This window comes from Antedon bifida, chromosome 2, assembly GCF_963402885.1.
Source record: "Antedon bifida chromosome 2, ecAntBifi1.1, whole genome shotgun sequence".
Taxonomy (NCBI): Eukaryota; Metazoa; Echinodermata; class Crinoidea; order Comatulida; family Antedonidae; genus Antedon; species Antedon bifida.
In genome coordinates this window covers 34,915,685-34,936,455 of record NC_136227.1, presented here as the reverse complement: position 1 = coordinate 34,936,455, position 20,771 = coordinate 34,915,685, and the positions used below count along the sequence as shown (strand labels likewise).

Sequence of the window (20,771 nt, the reverse complement as noted above, 5' to 3'; positions counted from 1 at the left end):
AACAGAGAAAAATGTTCACATCTTAAAGATAAATGCAATAATTCTTTTAAAATTAAATTGCATCATATCAGATAAGAATCGGAGGTATGACTAGAGCCTAAAATGAGACTTAGACTGAGACCTTGATAAATGGTTGGGTGGGTGACTATGTACAGTGTGCAGTTTTAGACAATTTAAAAAATGTTATAAGATGAATTATGTACTCCAGACCTATATACACAAAGAAATGTAATAGTGCAGCTCAATTGAAAAAAAAAACCAATTTTACCAATAAGTGTGTGTCAAATCAACCAGTAGTGGTCTCTGCTATATATTAAATGACACTGCCGAAGAGGAAACATTTCAGAATTGGTGTAGCTCCAAAGTTTAAACATGGACATTAGCCATATAGAGAAGGCGTGGCATTTTTTGGAGGACTAATTTCTAACCTTAAATAATAAATAAATAATAAAATTTGTTTGGTTACTAATGAATAAAAGAAGTGAAAACAGGCTAAAGCCCAAACAGACAGTAAAATGTATCATATATATATAGTTTAAAATTGGGGCTTGGTTTGTCTGTTTAGCATCTGAGCAATTTGGAATGAATTTTACCTCTCATGGCAATGGCCATACTGATGAATTGTTAGATTCTGTCTATCTTTATGTCAACTTAAATTTAACTTTTTGCATTTAAGCCCTCCCTCTGGAGAGCACGGGCTATTGTCGGTTTATACAGGTAAGCTAGGCACGAAATAGACTAATTCTCATTAAAATGTAATTATTAGGGTCAAATGTCAAAACACTTTCAATCGCATTCAGTACATTATTTCTATAAGAGTAAACAGAAACATGGGTGTTTTGGAGTATTTTGACACCAAATTCCCTTATGTATTCCTATCGATCACCAAGATTTCTATACAATTTTGGTATAAAATATGACCAGATCAATGGTTCAAAGGTCAAAATAGAAGGTTTCTAAAGGAATTTGGTATTTTTCTTTCATTAAAGTGAATAGAAAGTTGGGCATTCTGAATAATTTGGGACAACTTTGAAGTCCCTACGGCCAGTCGTTGATGAGATATTGAGATAATCCAAATTTATGGTCAAAGGTCAAAACAGGCATTTCCGACCATTTTTTGTTAAACTTTTCCATTACAGTGAATATAAATGTGGGTCTTCTGAGTATTTTGACACCAATTTCGCTTGTGTACTCTTATCGATCACCAAGATGTCTATAAAATTAAAATATGTCTAGGTCAATAGTTCAAAGGTCAAAATAGAAGGTTTCTAAAGGAATTTGGTATTTTTCTTTCATTAAAGTGAATAGAAAGTTGGGCATTCTGAATAATTTGGGACAACTTTGACGTCTCTACAGCCAGTCGTTGATGAGATATTGAGATAATCCAAATTTAGGGTCAAAGGTCAAAACAGGCATTTCTGACCATTTTTTGTTAAACTTTTCCATTACAGTGAATATAAATATGGGTCTTCTGAGTATTTTGACACCAAGATTGTTTACTTACACCTACTGGTTGTTAACATATGGTAAATAATTTTAAGATGGCCGCCATTTTGAAAAATGGCCCAATCGGGTAGAAGCACAACGGGGAAACCCGGGGACTTTTAGTATGTTGTTTCAGACAACATTAGGGACCTATCCTGAAAAATTCAGCTTTAGCATATTTATTTCTACCTCAAAGTCTAATACTCCTGGACTATTATCCCTCCACCACCACAGCAGCCAGCCACCACACTTTTCTCCCTTACTTCTAGCCCACAAAAACTGGAGAGTCAGAGGAGTGTGAATTCGAAGCCTAGTTTAGTAGCCTACTACTATCTAGGCCTGGCCCTACCTAGATGACCTCATGAAATGTCTGATCTGAATTTTCCTCCTCTTCTCACAGCAGGATGACAGTGCTACACAGACCATAGAGTTATTATATTATAATATAATACCTCCAATACGACCATGTAGACCTACAGATACCTCCATGTACAGAGACAGAACTACTGTCGTCTAGATGGCTGTTGACAGGTAAGCACTCATGGATACAGAGTAAAGAAGCAACTATATGTTGTTTTTACCAATTTGTAAATGTAAATTATAGTGAATGCACAATTAATGGCCAGTTGATATAGACATTTCACATTCTGATTTTAGCAGCAACTAGGCCTACTGCTGTTTTATTACGTTTCTGTTTTCTTTTTAAGAATGAGTGCAAGAATGTTCTTACTGATAAACAACATGTAAGCATTCAAAAATACGACAGAGTAAAGAGAAAACTTAATTCAGTTGGCAAATGTGTTTGTCTTAATTTTTACACATCCAAAAGCAATTAATAATAATTATCCTTTTAATACAATATATCAGTTATATATATTTGTTTTTCAATGATTAAAAATTAGTGGAAGAAAGTTGTGTTACTATCTTTGTCAGATTAGTAATTTCAGGAATTATCCTGATTATTTTATCTTTCTGGTTTCAACAAGAGCTGGTGGGTTAGGCATCAACTTGACAACAGCTGACACAGTCATTATATATGACAGTGATTGGGTAAGTTAAATAAATAATTACTACATTTTATTACAGCGTGATCAATAATGCCATACGATTTACACACAGAGTGTCATATGTAAAGAAGTATTTGTGCTGAGTGAAGTTGAGCCTAATCTAATTCTACCCAGCTTATATTTCACATACCAACTTAAGTCTGTTCTTAACCTAGTCTTTCCTACCACTTTCACTGTTTGGAAACCACCATCATGTTTAGAGAAATATCCTAACATGTTCGTAATGAATTTATAGCAGTACAACTTAGCCTCCAACTTGATACAAGCTATTTAAATTATAAGGTGGTAAGATAAATTGTTTGATTTTGTATGCAACTATGTTTATTTTAGAGAACTAAAGACGTACCAATCTGCCAACAGACTTCTACTTACTGGTACCCCACTTCAAAACAACCTGTCTGAGTTGTGGTCTATGCTAAACTTCTTACTACCAGAAGTGTTTGATGATCTACAAACGTAAGTATTAATTGTTATCAATTTGAATCCGGTCCTGCTCCAGTTGAGGTTCGCAACAGATTGTACCTTGTACAGCATTAGTGACTTATTGTTTTCATGATGCGTCATATCGAGGAAAAAGATTGACACATGGCGTGTTGTGAAAACAAAATGAAACGCAATTTTTATTTTCCGGAGCAGGTGTGAAAGGCAAACATGTCAATCACTGCCCACCAAACAATTTCCCTCTGTATAAGAACAAAACTGATGTGGATATAAACTTCCTTTATCTTATTTTTCAGGTTTCAATCCTGGTTTGATTTTAATTAATTTTCAAGTCATGAAGATGAAGAAGCCATTAAAGCTAAGGTGAGAGATCAACATTATTATGTTATATCCATGATGCACCAGGTACTGCCAACAAATCAGTTGACAGTTTCTTAGATCAAAAACGAAGGGAACGGTAATTAACAGAGCGTGACGTCATAAACTTTCTATCGGACCGAACGTTAAATCAACCAATTATAGTCCCGATGAGAACGGAACAGATTATACTGGGCTTTAATGCATGCACAGATTAATGTTGATATTTTCTGTGGGTAATTTTATTCTGTATTAAAACTGTATCTTATAGATCTTGACGCCATTTTTATTACGACGCTTAAAGACAGATGTTGACCTGACAATACCTCCAAAGAAAGAGATCATTGTAAATGCACCAATGATGAGTATTCAACAAGAATTCTACGCATCAACTCTAGACAGGTCAATTATTGATAAGGTCAAACCCAAGGTAAGAACAGTGCATCATGTGCCATGGCTCTGTTATAATCAACCTAGCTGCCTACAAGCCAGAGTGTTAGTTAACATTAAATTAGAAACACCTGCTAAAATAAATGAGGCGTGATTCTGCAGCTGAGTAATTGCAGTAAGAATTAACCAATGATTGGTTGATAACTAAAAGTTAAAAAATCGAGTCCTGAGTGCCACACTTTCTATAGTTTGTTTAGCTGCCTTATGTTATTAAGTTCCAAACTATTGAAACGTATATAAAAAGAATGTTGTTGTCACCTGCCATCCTTTTGTTCCACAGAAAAAAGAAGAGGTAACATTGACCCCAAAAGGTCGACCCAAGAGAGGATGCTATAAAAAGGTTGACTACTCCATTGTATTTAATGAAAATGAGGAATCTGATGATGTTGAAGATTGGTACAAAAAGATTAGAGACCCAATTGCCAAGTGAGTTTACAATAGTTGTAGTAGAGAAGTCTAGGCGTGAGTACCAACAAGTTAAGATTGAATGGGAAAAATATTTTGTTGTAATCAGGTGGCATGGGGTTTTGGGTGTTTGTTGAAATTAGTCTTTGTAGTATGGTGTTGGTTAGTGCTATATCTATAATGTCCTGTAGTCGGAACAGATGCTTAGCACTTATTTTGGTGAGAGGGTGTCCCTGTCTACCTCCACCAGTACAACATCCATGAGTACATTACTTTATGCCCCTTTTATTATTTATTTCAGAGAACCAACTGCACTTGGTGTGACCCCATCAAATACAGAATCAGTAGTTAATATTAAGCTTCAAAACATTGTAATGCAACTAAGAAAATGCTGTAACCATCCTTACCTACTGGAATATCCACTTGACCCGGTCACGCAACAGTTCAAAGTTGACGAGGATCTTGTCAAGTCATGCGGAAAGCTTTTAGTGTTGGAGAGAATGTTACCTGAACTAAAGAAGCGTGGGCACAAGGTATCAATCTTAAATATTCATGTTAGTTTAAAAGAATGTAATAAGTTAATGAAATTGGCAATTGGTACCGGATTATTTTATAAAAACATCTGAATTATATGTCTGTTTGTCTGTAGGTCCTGATCTTTTCCCAGATGACCTCAATGTCTGATATGTTTGTATGTAGGTTCTCATCTTTTCCCAGATGACCCAGATGACCTCCATGTCTGATCTGTTTGTCTATAGGTCCTTATCTTTTCCCAGATGACCTCCATGTTTGATCTGTTTGTCTGTTTGTCTGTAGGTCCTCATCTTTTCCCAGATGACCTCAATGCTTGACATACTTGAAGATTACTGCCACTTAAGAAACCACAACTACTGTCATCTAGATGGCAGCATGGCTTTTGCTGAGAGACAACAACAGGTATATGGTGAAGATGAAGAAATTTAGAATTATTTGGAAGAACTTGTAAATATAAATGATACTGAATTAAGTTGATACACTCATTCTGATTTTAGCAACTACTGCTGTATTATGTTAATTAGTATTATGAATGTTTTTACTGAGAAAAAATAGAAAATGTGTTTGTCTTAATTTTTACCAAATGTCCACCTAATGCTAATTATCTTTAATATCAGTTGGTTGTAGCAGTTTTTTGTTTGTTTGTCTCAATTATTCAAAATTAGTGGAAGAAAGTTGTGTTATTATCTTTCTCAGACTAGTAATTTTAGCATTGGTCCTGATTATTTCATCTTTCTGCTTTCAACAAGAGCTGGTGGGTTAAGCATCAACTTGACAACAGCTGACACAGTCATTATATATGACAGTGATTGGGTAAGTTAAATAAATAATTACTACATTTTATTACAGCGTGATCAATAATCTGACATACGATTTACACACAGAGTGCAATATACTTTTTAGCTGCGCACTTTTTGCACTCAAGTGCATGATAGTGAAAAAATAAAGAGCGCACTAGTGACTCATTTCAGCGCGTCTGATTGGCTACATCCTTGAACCCATGTTATAATAATTAGTCACAAGCTTGTGGTGTAATCTTTGTTTTAGTGTAGTGACTTTCAATACATTGTAAAGTAGCATTTATAGTTATATTATAGAATCCACAGTCAGATCTACAAGCCCAAGATAGATGCCACAGAATTGGTCAAGAAAAGCCAGTGATTGTGTACAGGTTAGTGACCATTAACACCATTGACCAGAAGATAGTGGAGAGAGCAGCTGCAAAGAGGAAGCTGGAGAAGATGGTCATTCATCAAGGTCAATTTTGTCTTTCACACCTCCCTAAAAACCCTCCTGAACAATAAACGCCCGGGGCGTTTATTCAAATGAATGCGTTAAATTAATCATATTGTTTTATAGATTTCTACAGTAGTATGCAAACTTCTAGGCATTGATTGTTCTCATTCATTTCAAAAATTCATTATCTTGTTTTTTTTAGGTAAATTCAAAGGCAGTAAAACTATGGTGAGAGACTCAAAAGCTGTGATGGATCCCATGGAACTACTAAAAGTGTTACGCTCCACTGATCACTCTGGCATTATCAAAAACTGTGAAGAACAAGTCATCAGCGACGCAGATCTTGAGCTCCTATTGGATCGCAGCGACCTTTTGTTTAAGGTTCTGGAATCCTGCAATGAGAATGTCATAGAGTTAAAGATCTCAGTACTGGGTTCACATACTGTATACCCAATATTGCACAATTTGAAATCTGGGATTGTTAATGGTATTTATGACATTTATTTCTATGCAAGTAGTTACTGTTGTTTTCTGCACAGCACAGTGTTCAGGTTTAAACTATTGTTAACACCAAGTGTTATTACAAGTCTGCACCGTGTTCAGGTTTAAACTATTGTTAACACCAAGTGTTATTACAAGTCAGCACAGTGTTCAGGTTTAAACTATTGTTAACACCAAGTGTTATTACAAGTCAGCACAGTGTTCAGGTTTAAACTATTGTTAACACCAAGTGTTATTACAAGTCAGCACAGTGTTCAGGTTTAAACTATTGTTAACACCAAGTGTTATTACAAGTCAACACAGTGTTCAGGTTTAAACTATTGTTAACGCCAAGTGTTATTACAAGTCTGCACAGTGTTCAGGTTTAAACTATTGTTAACACCAAGTGTTATTACAAGTCAGCACAGTGTTCAGGTTTAAACTATTGTTAACACCAAGTGTTATTACAAGTCAGCACAGTGTTCAGGTTTAAACTATTGTTAACACCAAGTGTTATTACAAGTCAGCACAGTGTTCAGGTTTAAACTATTGTTAACACCAAGTGTTATTACAAGTCAGCACAGTGTTCAGGTTTAAGCTATTGTTAACACCAAGTGTTATTACAAGTCAGCACAGTGTTCAGGTTTAAACTATTGTTAACACCAAGTGTTATTACAAGTCAGCACAGTGTTCAGGTTTAAACTATTGTTAACACCAAGTGTTATTACAAGTCAGCACAGTGTTCAGGTTTAAACTATTGTTAACACCAAGTGTTATTACAAGTCAGCACAGTGTTCAGGTTTAAACTATTGTTAGCACCAAAGTGTTATTACTCTTACAACAAAAGAAAATCAAAGACTGTACACAAATATATCTCAAAATTAAGTAGAACCTTTAATTATTCCAATCTATAAATGGTAATCCATAACTTATCAACTTTAAATTTATTTTATACAGAATTATATTTCACTATTTCTACATCATATAGAAAAAATATTTCTACATCAAAAAATATATTAAAAAACACAGCAATGAAACTAAATGCAAAATTCATTGATATCAAACTATATTATATAATGTCTTCATTGTTTGATTTTTGTCATTTTTAGTTTTACAAATTCTACTTCAACTTTGTTCTGTTGTTGTTACTGTGCCAAAGACATCTCATAATGTGTTTATTTGTTAATATAATTTCTAATTACGTTTTCATTTAATAAAACTGCTTTTGATAACAAATTACGTTTGATCATGTTCATGCTATTTTTTGTAGTTTCAAGTTGTACCACTTTACTTTTAGTATTTAACCATCCAACCTAATTATAAAGAGTTGTATTAATTACATTTAATATAATATTATCACATAATTACTTTAAAACACGCACAACCAATTCTATACAATATATCAAGTAAAAAACATTACATTATTATAAAAGAATCATTGTCATTAAACATGGCAGCACAGCTTATAAAGATTATAATGAATAAGAAACAAACATTCTTGTTTATCTGCATGCTACAGCTGTTAATAATTATTACTTCCGTTGCTAGTGTGCCGCGTGCGGAAGTACGCGCGCGCGCTCCGTCGATGAAGGTAAGTATGTCAAAATAAAATGTTTAAAAACATTGTATAATGTTTTAGATCATCATATTGATTTAATCTACTATACGATTTATATATAAAAGGTCGTTTTTATATTGAATACAAATTTAATGTTAGAAATGAAATTATTTGCGATATTAAAAATTGACACCTGCTTGCTGCGAGATTTAAAAATATGTCTGTTATATAGTAGAAGTAACATACGTTATCAGTGAAAACTAACTAATGACGAAATGTAATATTTCTTATTGAACACTTTTCAGACACGTGACGAATGTCGTCAGCTGATAGATTGCAATCCATCATGTAAAGCACCCTCAGCTCAGGACACATAATGAGAAATGAAGACATTGTATTAACATCAATGTTGTGAAGTTTACTATCAGAGATATCGAGATGACGTAATGCTAATTGAACTTGTTTGAGAGAACATTCTGATACAAAGTCATTAAATACATCACGTGATAGATTCCAAATCGCAAAACCGTCACATCTATCATCAATGCCTAAAATGTGTGCAATAACTCTTCCCTTTCGCTCCAATGCCATCTTACTACAAAAGTCATCGACACTATACTCATAATAGGTACAATCAGAATCACTAACATGATGATATTGCATACAATACAATTGCATAATTAGACGTATGAAATGCCCGTCACATTGTACACCTGGACTTTTGTAATCAATAAACATTCTTATGGAGGTAGATATATCATCCAAATGATTATTTATTTCTAAATCTTTGCTTGTCATGTGATTAATTAATTCATTTACCACAGCATCTTTATGTTGTTTTTTAACAAAGTTTAAATTTCTCGGCAGATTGCGATATGTTGACAAACTATTTGTAACCCAGTGCTTGAGGAAACCGCCAGCTTTATCATCAAGGAAACCAATTGCAAACTCTCTCGCTCTGTATAAATGCTCACTCTCTCGTATCACCTTCCACTCATCATCATCCAATGGTGTAAGTAATGTTCGTACATCTGAGCACTCATTCTCAATACCTTCACTTTCACATAATTTGCACAAGTAAAATCCCACCAATGACTCTACTATCAACTTGTGAGGAGGCATAAAAATGATTTCAAAATTCGATTTTAAAATCGGTGCTTCTTCATAAACAAATCCAAGTTTCACGGACATATCAACCAAACCTTTATTCGTATGTTTATCATTCAAAGCTGTCATGTTTATTGAAAGTTGATTTACTTTCAAGCTATCATACATACATTTTCCTAGCAATATCATAGCATTTACGTATTTTGCTGGTGTGTTTTCAAATTTAGAAAGCTTTGCGAATTGTTCCTGTTTGTTGAACTGATTTAAAATGTTACGAAATATTTCTTTAAAAAGTTCAGCTTTATCTGTAGGAAAGCTCTGACTGTCTTCCCACAGCAAACAGATTGAAAAAAGCAGCATTGGATTTTTGCACATTGCATACGCTTCAGGATGTTTCCTCCCAGCCCGATAAGTGTCAATATCCAATTCGTTTCGAAGGGATTTTCCCAATTCTAGTTTTCCAAAATGTTTGTCAATGTACTCGCCTATGTTCTCGTCATTAAACCCCTTAACTCTCACATGTACGTCACTCTCTTTTACGAATTCATCTATGTTTTCTGCTCGTGAAGTAAGTATCACGGTACTGTTTTGTAAGTTGTTCTTTTTGAACAGACTTATTACGCTTGGATTATTAAATCTCAATTCATCTAATCCGTCTAAGAAAAATACCAATTTATCGTCATGGGTTATTAGAAAATCTTGAATTAACTCTGAATTTAATTTTGTATGCCTGCTAAACTCTATCATATCAATTTCCTTTACAATCATATCCAAGATGTCGTCATCTTGTTTTAAATCTCTTAAACTTAAAAGAAATACAATTTTATCTTTAAATACTATAATTGATTGCCCAGTAGCCCAGTTGTATGATAAATGCCTTAATATGGTAGTTTTACCTATCCCACCCTCGCCATCTATAAGAGCTCTACATCCAGGTGTGGAGCTGATAACATCTACCACTTCTGTTAATGTTTTTGGTTTGTTGGTTTCTGTATTGTTTTCACGTTCTTTCAGTAGTTCCATATCGGTAAACATCTTCGAAATGTCAACTGTGTATCTACCACGCATTGTTGGTGGTGTAAATCTACTGGCCTGTCTACACAATTTCTTTTGTCTTTGAACCAGGTATTCTTGAATTTTTTCTAATGAGAAAAAAAATTAAGAAAAATGTCAAGAAAGATATTTGATTTAAGTTAATTTTAATTAATAAAGGCCTACAATTTCCTCCGTGAGCGGCCACCTCCGTTAACGGCCACCTCCTGTAACGGCCGCACTTTCAAAAGCCTATTTGTTCTTCCTATCTAATTAGTGCATTTGGTACCTCTCATAAGCGGCCACCTCTCCCGTAAGCGGCCACGGCCACTTTTTTTTTTACTAAAATGAAATTGTTTGTATGGTAAATTACCTCCCGTACACGGCCACCCGAAAAAATCGTATTGAATTTTGACAACAAAAATAATACAATAAGATGAGAAAACTACACAGATTTTGACCGACCATTTTCATATGATATAAAAGCTTTTAAAATTTGTAGGTTAATTAAAAACTAAATTGTAGTATAAGAAATTAAAGATTTTTCAGGTATATCAGTAGTACAACTTTTGCTTATGACAGCAATAACAATATATGCATTTAAGTTATTAGGTTAAAAGGCCATTTATTGCGGAGGACGTTTATGATTGAAACTAAACTCACAATTATCTACATCATAATTACATTCATTAATGATCATCCATAATATTGTATGCCAAATGACATACACTTGTGCATTATAGGCCCTAATTAATCTGTACAGTAAAGGGGATTATAGAGGGCGGCAAATAAAATATATATATTACGGTCAATTACTATTAATTTGAATTTGATTACAAAATCTTATCAATTATTTTATGAATACATTTTATTTTCAAATTAATTATGATTAAATGAGCAAAATTAAAGTAAGACGATGTGATTTTGTTTGATAAACATTTCTTCAAACATAAATTATATCTATCTAAACCCATCAAACTAAGTTTTACTTAATATACTTTCTGAATAGGAGATCTTTTTTTTGTGCTATTATTAATTTTAAATACCATATTATTATGTAATGCATACGACATAACTAAAGTAACTCACTTGAATCTGATTTTTTCAAGCCCAATCTTTCAAGAGTGATAACAAACCAAGATTTTCTGTTTCGTTGTGAGGCGGGGTCATTATATTCTCTTCGCTTTCCTTGTTCTTCTTTAAGAGTCGTCGACACTTCCTCATCTGTTTAAGGAAAAAATAACTAATTCTATCTTTTCTGAATATATTTTATTTGGAAAACATTATTAATATTATTACATTGCCGATTACCAATTGTTCCATTAGGCAGTATTTTTACCAAATTAATATATGAATGTAATCAAGTTAACTATTTATTTATGCTTTTTCAGGCCTATATACTATCATGATTGTTGTTAATGCATAAGAATATTTGATTGTTACAGAAACTTCGTATTTTCATTGATTGTAGTATAGGCGGAATTATAGAGGGCGGCAAACACAATTTTTAATCCATCAGGGGTCGTCGAAATATGCTCAACAGAGGGCAGCAAACAGAAAAAAACATTTTCAGAGTTTTAGTGTATTAAAATACTAATAAAACATAAACATTTACTCTGAAAATCTAGCTTTTAAGTAGACCTATATTTATTTGTATTTAGTAAACAAACTTTGTAATGCGGATTAGAATTAAGCTTATTAGTTCTCAAAGAATAATATGTGTAATATGAGTCTTACTTATTATGATGTTTTAACATGTTTGTTAAAACAACATTTCGTTTTTAAAATAATGAAGCTTCCTAATTATCATATCATTCTACATGTGGTCAGGATTGGAATTAAACATCAACAAGGCCAACAGCCATAAGTCGCGTGCTAAAACGCATAGTGATACCGGACCGACAGACCGACCGACCGACATAGTGAACTATAGAGTCGCGTCCACGACTAAAAAGGATTTTGTTTAAATATTATTATTATTCTGAAAGCAACTAACCTGTTTCTGATTTATCCTCTTTTGGAATTCCTTGTCCTTCATTGCTACTGGTTGCTAGTACTTGACCTATTTTAATAACAGAATAATAAGAAAAACAATTTAAAGACAATTATTATTATTTTACCTAAAAAACTACTGATTGGGAGCAAAATAGTACATTATTAGTAACTGTTTCTGATTTAACTTCTTTTGGCATTTCTTGTTCTTCATTATTACTGGTTGCCACTTCCACTGTTTAATAAATGACAGTAAAAAAACGTGAATTTATAATGAATGTTCTATAGGCCTACATCAAATATTTCAATTATTGGGAGCATTAATTCAACATAAATTATGTTTCATTCAAATATAACTAATATAACAGAAATATTTATGTTCATAACATGCACCTTTATTCGGACTTAACCTGGGTGTCATTTTGTTTATTATTATTAATTAATTTTGAAAGCGATATAAAGATCAGTAAATCTGAAAATGAAAAAAAAGTCGGCCCAACCGAGATTCGTTTTATAATATTATTATTCGTTAAATGCACATTTCAAAATTACGTAATAATTAGGTTCTATTTAAATCAAATGATCTCAAGTAAGTGTATTATGTATAATAATGTGGCGATCTACCTTTTAGAAAACCTTGTGCATGTTGGTTTATAAGCTTTACAAAAGTGTCACGGTCGTCTTGTGAATTCAAGCGTCCGGCTTTCTCAATGTGATATACAACATCCCATATATTGTTATAGTTGTAGGCACTCAGTTTGTAGAAACCAATAACCGTCATCAAATCGTCTTCGTCAGTGTTAGTTAGAACATTAAACATTGCTCTGCGATATGCTGTTAATCCTACACCTGCTGTATCGCTACTTTGGATAGTGTTCTTATATGTGTCTATGCGTTTTGTTGCTGAGACCATCATGGTTACTTCAGCAATGTCCGACAACAGCTTAACATCAGTTTTGGAAATACATCCACGTTCAGTCAGTTGATTAAATAAATCTAGGGTTGATTTTTCATCAAGAGTTCCAATGGGTAAAATACCAAATAGAAGCATTCTCAGCCATCGCATCTTTACACCAGAATAGTGTTCACTTAGTTCTTTCAGAAATGTTTGGAATTCTACATCTTTTTCATCCATTTTGAATCTGTAAAGAATAATAATTAATTTAATTTTGTCGAATTTTACTTTCTTACTGATTTTAGCAACTTCGATAGAAATGTGTTTTTTTTTCTACCGTTTTAAAAATACTTTTTGAATTGTACACAATTTCAGAATATTATTAATAAGCATAATAGACCATTATTTTATTGTATTATAGAAGTAATGCTCTCATTTTATGTTTTATTCAGTTGGACCAAAAATGTCCAAAGTCATTTGATTTCGCACAGTTCATTATTATTACCAGTACATTTGTTTTTCATAGGCGTACGTTATTTAACATATCTAGCAGCATCGTCTTGAGTTTTTAAATATGAAATAGAACGAATATAAAAACATTCATTATCGTATTTGTTATAGAACATCGAAATAGATTTTTGTCATTGCCACTGTCATTGTTCTGATCTCGTTGTAAAGGAGCGATCGCGTGGTGCGCGTCACAGAACAGACGGTGCTGTATTGGATATACGCGAAAAATGAAAAAAAAGTACTTTTTCACGATCGTTAAATAGTACGTATTATTTCACGCCATGTGATACAATCGTCCAATCAAATGACATGAATGTATGTAGGTGTTATATAAAATTGTTTCATTCATTGGTTATCACCTTTTAAAATTAGTGGCACAAAAAAACAAATATAAAATACATAAAACATAATATTATAAGAAATAGGAATCAAAATAATATTCAAGAGTAAAAACACAATAAAAAAAATAAGTGATTTAATTGATTACAACTATTACACTATGCTCGCTTATGTACAGTATTATAGGCATTAATTATATCAAGGTATCTCCAAAACAAACACAATTAAATGCACACATCAAAAATCACAATTTAATTTCTTTCCTTTCATTCCATAAAGTGCGGCGAAAAAATGTGAACACGGTCATAAATATTTAATATTGATTCGTAATTTCATTTGTAGAAATTTTTTTTATAGAATAGTAATTTTTTCCACGTACTTTAGTTGAAAAAGAGAATAAAAAAAAAAGTTTAACCATTCCATCGAAACATACAGTATTATAAGGTTATTATTGCTCGTTCATTCAGAATCAGAAGCCATTATGGATGTCACTATTGGCCCAATTCTTTTTTGTAGCCCTAGTTTTTACAAATCTACGCGCCACATTATAGAGGAGTTGAAACAAATCTAAACCATATGTGTTTGCACAATTATTTATCAATGTCATCAAACAGCGTCCCGTATCTTTTCTTTCGACTAAAAAGCATTTTTAGCGTATTTTATTTGCACGATTTGTCTAGAAAAAATTTTCAATTAACAATGACTTTCCTGAATGATACCTGCCAAGTTAGTAGTAATGTTTCCCTTTAACAAGAAGACCCTTAAGGGTATAATTTGGATAAATTTAGGTTTTGTCTTGAAACATATTTACCTCTGTATGAGTCTGTTGGATCAGATCAATAGGGTTGGTGAAATATGTCAAACGTATGAAGTGACGATCGTTTCATATCAAGTTCAATGTGTGCAGTTTGTTCATAGTCAATTTAGTGACAAGCATCCGGGTAATTTATAATGTTCTAATTATGTTGCGCACGCGTACTTAGGATTACATTGGATAGGTTGGGTAACCAGTGACGACAAACTGGAGTAACCTCACCAAAATGGAATAGATTAAACGAATTTACTGTATTACACTAGCTAGCATAGTAAAAATAAATACATGTAAGTATTTTGTATTGTGTTTATTGTGATAGCCACATTCTGAATTGAGAGACGAGAAAATGCATGCGTTGTTGTTGAGGCTGTATATACATTATATTATTAGCAAAGAAAGGTAAGAATGGACAAATTCGATGATTCTCACCTACAAAACAGAAACAAATACAGATTACTTACAGGTTAACGAGGTCGTCTGTTGCTATGAACAATGTTTCCTCTGAGTTCGTCGTCAGGGCCTTTTCACTTAAGTACCAACTGTTGTAATGTTTGCTGCAACAGCTATGTTTCCTTTATATACAGCTCTCATTGTGATTATGAAAAATACACACTGGTTTACCAGTAATGCAGATTGAATTGTTTTCTCACTTTAAAGCAAAGTCGGCTAACTATAAAAAGCCGGATCAACCTAATCGTGATCACCATAAGTTCAATGATGAGCGACATGAAATGAACAAACAACAAAGTGTTCAAGTCCTATGTCATGACGAGTAGACCGTTGAAGCTGATACCACAATAATATAAGAATTCTAAGGTTCTTGATTTTAATATTTCATCATGAAGGAAGTACCGGCTTCCTTTGTGCATTCATGCATGACGTGATAATCACTCAAACAAAACGCATGATTTGTTAGTTCATAACTTCGTATGTGTTTCTTTATTACTGTATTATAACAGTTTACCATTTACCATAAATTTAATGATTTATGTTAATTTGTGTCTTTTTTTAATGTCACTATTGTAGGCCTACACGTGTACGGAACAACGTTGATTTATTTGGCCTATTATAAAGTGCTGTAACTGTAACAGACGCATTTGATGTAGGCGCGGATGCTAAAACCTTTGTAAAATGTCGTCATGTCAAAGGTCAGATGAACAACAATGTGTACAGTTTTGATAAACATTATCTTAAAACACAGCAACTTATTGTACACTATCAGCATACATATCCATTATCTTAAAACACAGCAACTTATTGTACACTATCAGCATACATATCCATTATCTTAAAACACAGCAACTTATTGTACACTATCAGCATGCATATCCATTATCTTAAAACACAGCAACTTATTGTACACTATCAGCATACATATCCATTATCTTAAAACACAGCAACTTATTGTACACTATCAGCATACATATCCATTATCTTAAAACACAGCAACTTATTGTACACTATCAGCATGCATATCCATTATCTTAAAACACAGCAACTTATTGTACACTATCAGCATGCATATCCGTTATCTTAAAACACAGCAACTTATTGTACACTATCAGCATGCATATCCATTATCTTTGGAATGCGTGATTCAGACTACTGAATTTGGGTTTGGTTTAGATTTTTGGTTTGGTTCTGATTTTGGGTTTCGTTCTGATTTTGAGATTGGTTCTGATTTTGAGATTGGTTCTGATTTTTAGTTTTGGTTTGGTTCTGATTTTGAGTTTGGTGCTGATTGTGAGTTTGGTTTAGATTTAGGGTTTGGTTCTGATTTTCCATTTATTATTTTTCCATTTCAGTTTGCTGCTTCCGACCAAAATTCCTTGCCGAGACATATTACAACACAATTTTGTTGGTTTGTTCGTATTTTAAACACACCGTAACGTCTGCTAGAAGTCTAACAGCAGAAAGTTTGCACCACGGAGATAAAAATAAATGTTGTTGTACATTGTATTATTTTAACATTAACGTTTTTATTGAAGTAAAAATCTGTTCTGTTATTGTAATATCTGTATAATCTGCTATTGTATTTTGCTGTGTAATTAAGTTGTTTTTCTTCTCATTAAGTTAAGAACCAGAATGAGTTCTTGTTATCAGCACGCTATAAGGAAGTTATTAAAATGTTCTATTCCGATAATAAGAAATCCAAACTGGTATACACGTTGTCTTTCGTGAAGGAAATAAAACTATTATTTTAAAGAAAAATGAAACAAATTCCAAGATCTGATTTTTAGATTGTTGTTACATCACCATTAAGGAAGTTAAGCACAATATCATCTTATGCTATCTTGTTTATAATAGATTACATTTTCATCTCAACTTAATTGTTTTTTAATGTATTTATTTACAACACTGTGCAATAATATATTTATCAATATTTTTTTAAGAAGCAAAACATTACAAACGGGTGAGGATAGACGATCAGATTTCATCTGAATCCACCTGTTTGTTTACTTCAACAATTGTTTTTGTAAACGTACAGTACACAGTATCGATGGAATACAAAATAAGAACCAAACATCTTATTCTGATGTCATTACTATTATTATTGTGTTCTTTATGTTTTGCTACCCGCAGCGTACTAGGATTATGTTGGCCAGGCGACAGGTTGCGCAATCAGTAACACTACTGAACACATGAGTAACATCACCAAAATGAAATATTAGTCAAAACTAAACAAATTTACACCTGAGCATAGTTAAAATATAAAAATGTTAAAATATAATTATGTATCTGTTTTGTTTATTGTGATGGCCACGTACATTCTGAATTGAGAGACGAGAACATGTGTATACGTTCAATTAACAGGAACAGGTCAACATTTCCGATCCACAACCACATAACCATAAACGAAAAAGTAACTAGCAGAGCTATAAATGGAGTCCGGCCGAGCATATGTATTATTATTGTAGTTGGCGGTGCTAGTATTGCGCAGAACGCAAGAGGAGTGAACACCCGCTGCATTTATGATTATGATCAGGTTCGGTAATCACCCGAGGATTATGATCAGGTTCGGTAATCACCCGAGGATTATGATCAGGTTCGGCAATCACCCGAGGATTATGATAAGGTTCGGATCAGGTGCCGTTTTCGGCTACCTCGACTTATAATATGGACTATACCATTATACAAAGATGGGAAAATAGGGGTGTCCCATTTATTATTTGAGTGTGTTAATGTGTTAAAATACGGCTGCTTTTGTTCTTTTGTTTAGTGCATAATGTTTCAGCAACAAAGGGAAAACAACTAACGCCCTGCACGCTGTTGAATTAATTTCAGTTTTCAAGTTAATACAGTATATTATGGCTCTTTATTTCAATATAATTTTTAGGTATCCTTCCCTAATATGGATATTAGGTGGATTCTCTAAGGTGGATATTGAATAATTTTTAGGGATTTATAGATACAGAAAGTATATAAAGAAATTAGTTTTTATTCCAGTTACAAATAAAAAATATAATTTATCTAAAGATAACACAGTAGTATATTTAATAAAGATTACAGTAGTACATTTAATAAGATCTATCACATACTGATTATAATCGTATCAACTATAGCCGATTCGTCGTAAAACAAAAATACATATAATAATTATTATGTCAATGAATCTGTTACCATTTTGTTTCTGTATCTACAATTCGTTTTACACTTAGCATTAAATGTAAATGTATGGTAAAACAAACAAAAAACATATAATTATGTCAATGAATCTTCAATTATGTTCGTCTACCGATACCAGGTTCTTAGGTTCAAATCCACGATGTTGAGATTTATCCCTTGCAAATACAAAATATTTACTTATCTACCAATAGAATTAGAATGCATTTGCCAACATTCTTTTACGTTCACAACAATTTAGAGTGTAGGTAATTTAACCGATTGTAATGTAGTATTTAGGATATTTTAATAACGATTGTACTGTAGTATTTAAGATTTTTTAATTCCGATTGTGATATTTAGTTTAGTTGTTTTGTAGTTTAACATGTTTTAATTCCGATATTGTACTAAAATTTAATGTGTTGAAATCAAGATAGGCATAACAGTATGTATTTAATATGTTTTAATTGTGATTATACTGTAGTGTTTAGGTTAGTTTTTATATATAGTAAATATACATGGGCCTAGTTAATATAGTAATTGTTACAAAATCTTGGCATTCCCTAACACAGTACCTAATAACAACATGCCTTATAAAAAGTACATGCATTGCTAGTTTTTGATGTTCTGTATTGTTCCTTGTAGTTTGTACTGTAGGTTACATAACAGAACAATTGTATTGTCTTCCAATTCTATAGACACCCTTCTCTACATAAAACATAATACACCACACCCCTACCCTATACTTGTCTTCCGGTATTTTGTATGGCGCGCCGCTAGAGCTATACGTTTAATGATATCGGTCGCGTTTGAAATCAGTCGATATATTTTTAATGAAAACGCTAATTATGTTTTTAGTTAATTTTGAATATAGAATTTCTAATACTATTAACATTTTTTTCACCTCGATCGTTATTATTTTTTTAGTAGGCCTACAGTAAATATAAATATTTATCTCATTATTTATAAATCTTTTACGTAATTGTTTGCATAATAAAAGACACAGACGTATATTCTCTATATAATATATTAATTACAGTACATAATAAAATAGATGTAAATTATTATATATTATTATTATGCCTAATAAAATAATATTTAAACGTGTTTAGAAATGGCCATTTTGAAAAGACACAGTCCTTCTCCGAGACCTGTGAAATTAAAAAAAATGATTGATGATAAATATTTATTAACAAAAATAAAAAATATCCACATAAATAATCTGGTTCCTAAAAAATATCAATTAAATCATCTAGACTATATAATCGAAGAAAATGTATATCCCGCTAGCATGCATCTCGCTCCATACAAAATAGCGCGACCGATTTCAAACGCGACCGATTTCAAACGTATAGCTCTAACGGAAGTTAAAATACCGGAAGTTGATTTTATCGCGACCGATTTCAAACGCGACCGATTTCAGACGCGACCGATTTCATCGTAAACCTTCAATAGACCCTTCTATCCCGCCTTCTATACATAAAACATAACATACCACACCCCTATCACAATAATAACAACCCACACTCTACTACAAATAACAATGGAAGCATAACCATCAGAGCTATGCCTATATTATTCTCATATTATTGTTCCGAACTATATTAATGAAATATTGTAAACTTACAATTGGCTTAAGACTGGACTGTAACTCATGGATCTCCTCGTATCTGGACTCTATCAATATACCGATACAGTCAAATGTGACGATTTGTAGCAGCAACTGCGCCACTCCCTTTGACGTCAACTACTGTATAATTAGTGTAAACTTACAATTGGCTTAAGACTGGACTGTAACTCATGGATCTCCTCGTATCTGGACTTAAATGTGACGATTTGTAGCAGCAACTGCGCCACTCCCTTTGACGTCAACTACTGTGTAATTAGTGTAAACTTACAAATTGGCTTAAGACTGAATCTCGTATATGGACAGTAGGCCTATCTAACAGTCAAAATGTGACGATTTGTACCTCCAAATTAACTGCGCCACTCCCTTTGACGTCAACTACTGTATAATTATTACGCCGCACATTACATAGCGCCCCCTATAATTATCGTACCTTTAGTTTTTAAAAGTATGGATACGGTACCGTATCTTTAGACATAACGTAATTATTATTCGTAATCCACGTATATGTATGCTATATTGACTTTGGCCGTGACGTCACAAACACTTTTCCACGGTCCGACTGTCACACACACAATGTACACGATTATATCGGCATCGTCGTACGACGTCTCTATAAATATTCCATTCAAAATTCCCTAGAAATTATTTTTAGAAAATTACCTACACTCTTTTATAATAATTTTTCTGATATGCATATTGTACCCACACACACTTATACAAATGTGTAAATTGCAAAAGAACTATAAATATTCATTTCAATATTCCAATATTCATTTCGTAGCAACAACTGCGCGCTATTCTCTTTGAGGTCAACTTTAATATCACGATCACATGCC

The 20,771-nt window shown here is 32.8% G+C and overlaps 1 protein-coding gene and 1 pseudogene across 4 annotated transcripts; one reads left to right on the top strand and one right to left on the bottom strand.

The window, feature by feature from the left end:
* The first annotated feature begins 2,886 nt into the window (after positions 1–2,886).
* On the top strand, positions 2,887–7,354 carry LOC144835668 (lymphoid-specific helicase-like; annotated as a pseudogene). Its single transcript, XR_013611090.1, has 9 exons — positions 2,887–3,008; positions 3,290–3,398; positions 3,622–3,780; positions 4,081–4,226; positions 4,507–4,738; positions 5,022–5,141; positions 5,436–5,552; positions 5,837–5,996; positions 6,178–7,354. The product of XR_013611090.1 is annotated as a lymphoid-specific helicase-like (transcript).
* LOC144834809 (uncharacterized) lies at positions 7,325–20,026 on the bottom strand. Of its 3 annotated transcripts, none has more exons than XM_078689761.1 (5): positions 19,929–20,026; positions 12,769–15,288; positions 12,149–12,214; positions 11,242–11,376; positions 7,325–10,262 (listed from the first exon to the last, which is right to left on the bottom strand). In XM_078689761.1, exons 2-5 carry the CDS (start codon positions 13,277–13,279, stop codon positions 8,278–8,280), a joined length of 2,697 nt encoding a protein of 898 aa, XP_078545887.1. In that variant the 5' UTR covers positions 13,280–15,288; positions 19,929–20,026; the 3' UTR covers positions 7,325–8,277. The 3 variants fall into 3 exon arrangements, with proteins under 3 accessions (XP_078545887.1, XP_078545886.1, XP_078545885.1); XM_078689760.1 differs by lacking the exon at positions 19,929–20,026 and having other exon boundaries at positions 12,769–13,286; positions 15,164–15,937; XM_078689759.1 differs by lacking the exon at positions 19,929–20,026 and having other exon boundaries at positions 12,769–15,937.
* Between the last annotated feature and the right edge of the window lie 745 nt (positions 20,027–20,771).

What these genes read in the sequence shown, in the direction of transcription:
- LOC144834809 (XM_078689761.1), bottom strand. Translation starts at nt 13,279, where the DNA reads ATGGATGAAAAAGATGTAGAATTCCAAACATTTCTGAAAGAACTAAGT. An exon ending in TGCACAAGGTTTTCTAAAAG is followed by an intron (nt 12,215 to 12,768) that starts GTAGATCGCCAC and finishes TTATTAAAATAG; the next exon opens with GTCAAGTACTAGCAACCAGT. An exon ending in CTTGAAAAAATCAGATTCAA is followed by an intron (nt 10,263 to 11,241) that starts GTGAGTTACTTT and finishes TTTTCTCATTAG; the next exon opens with AAAAAATTCAAGAATACCTG.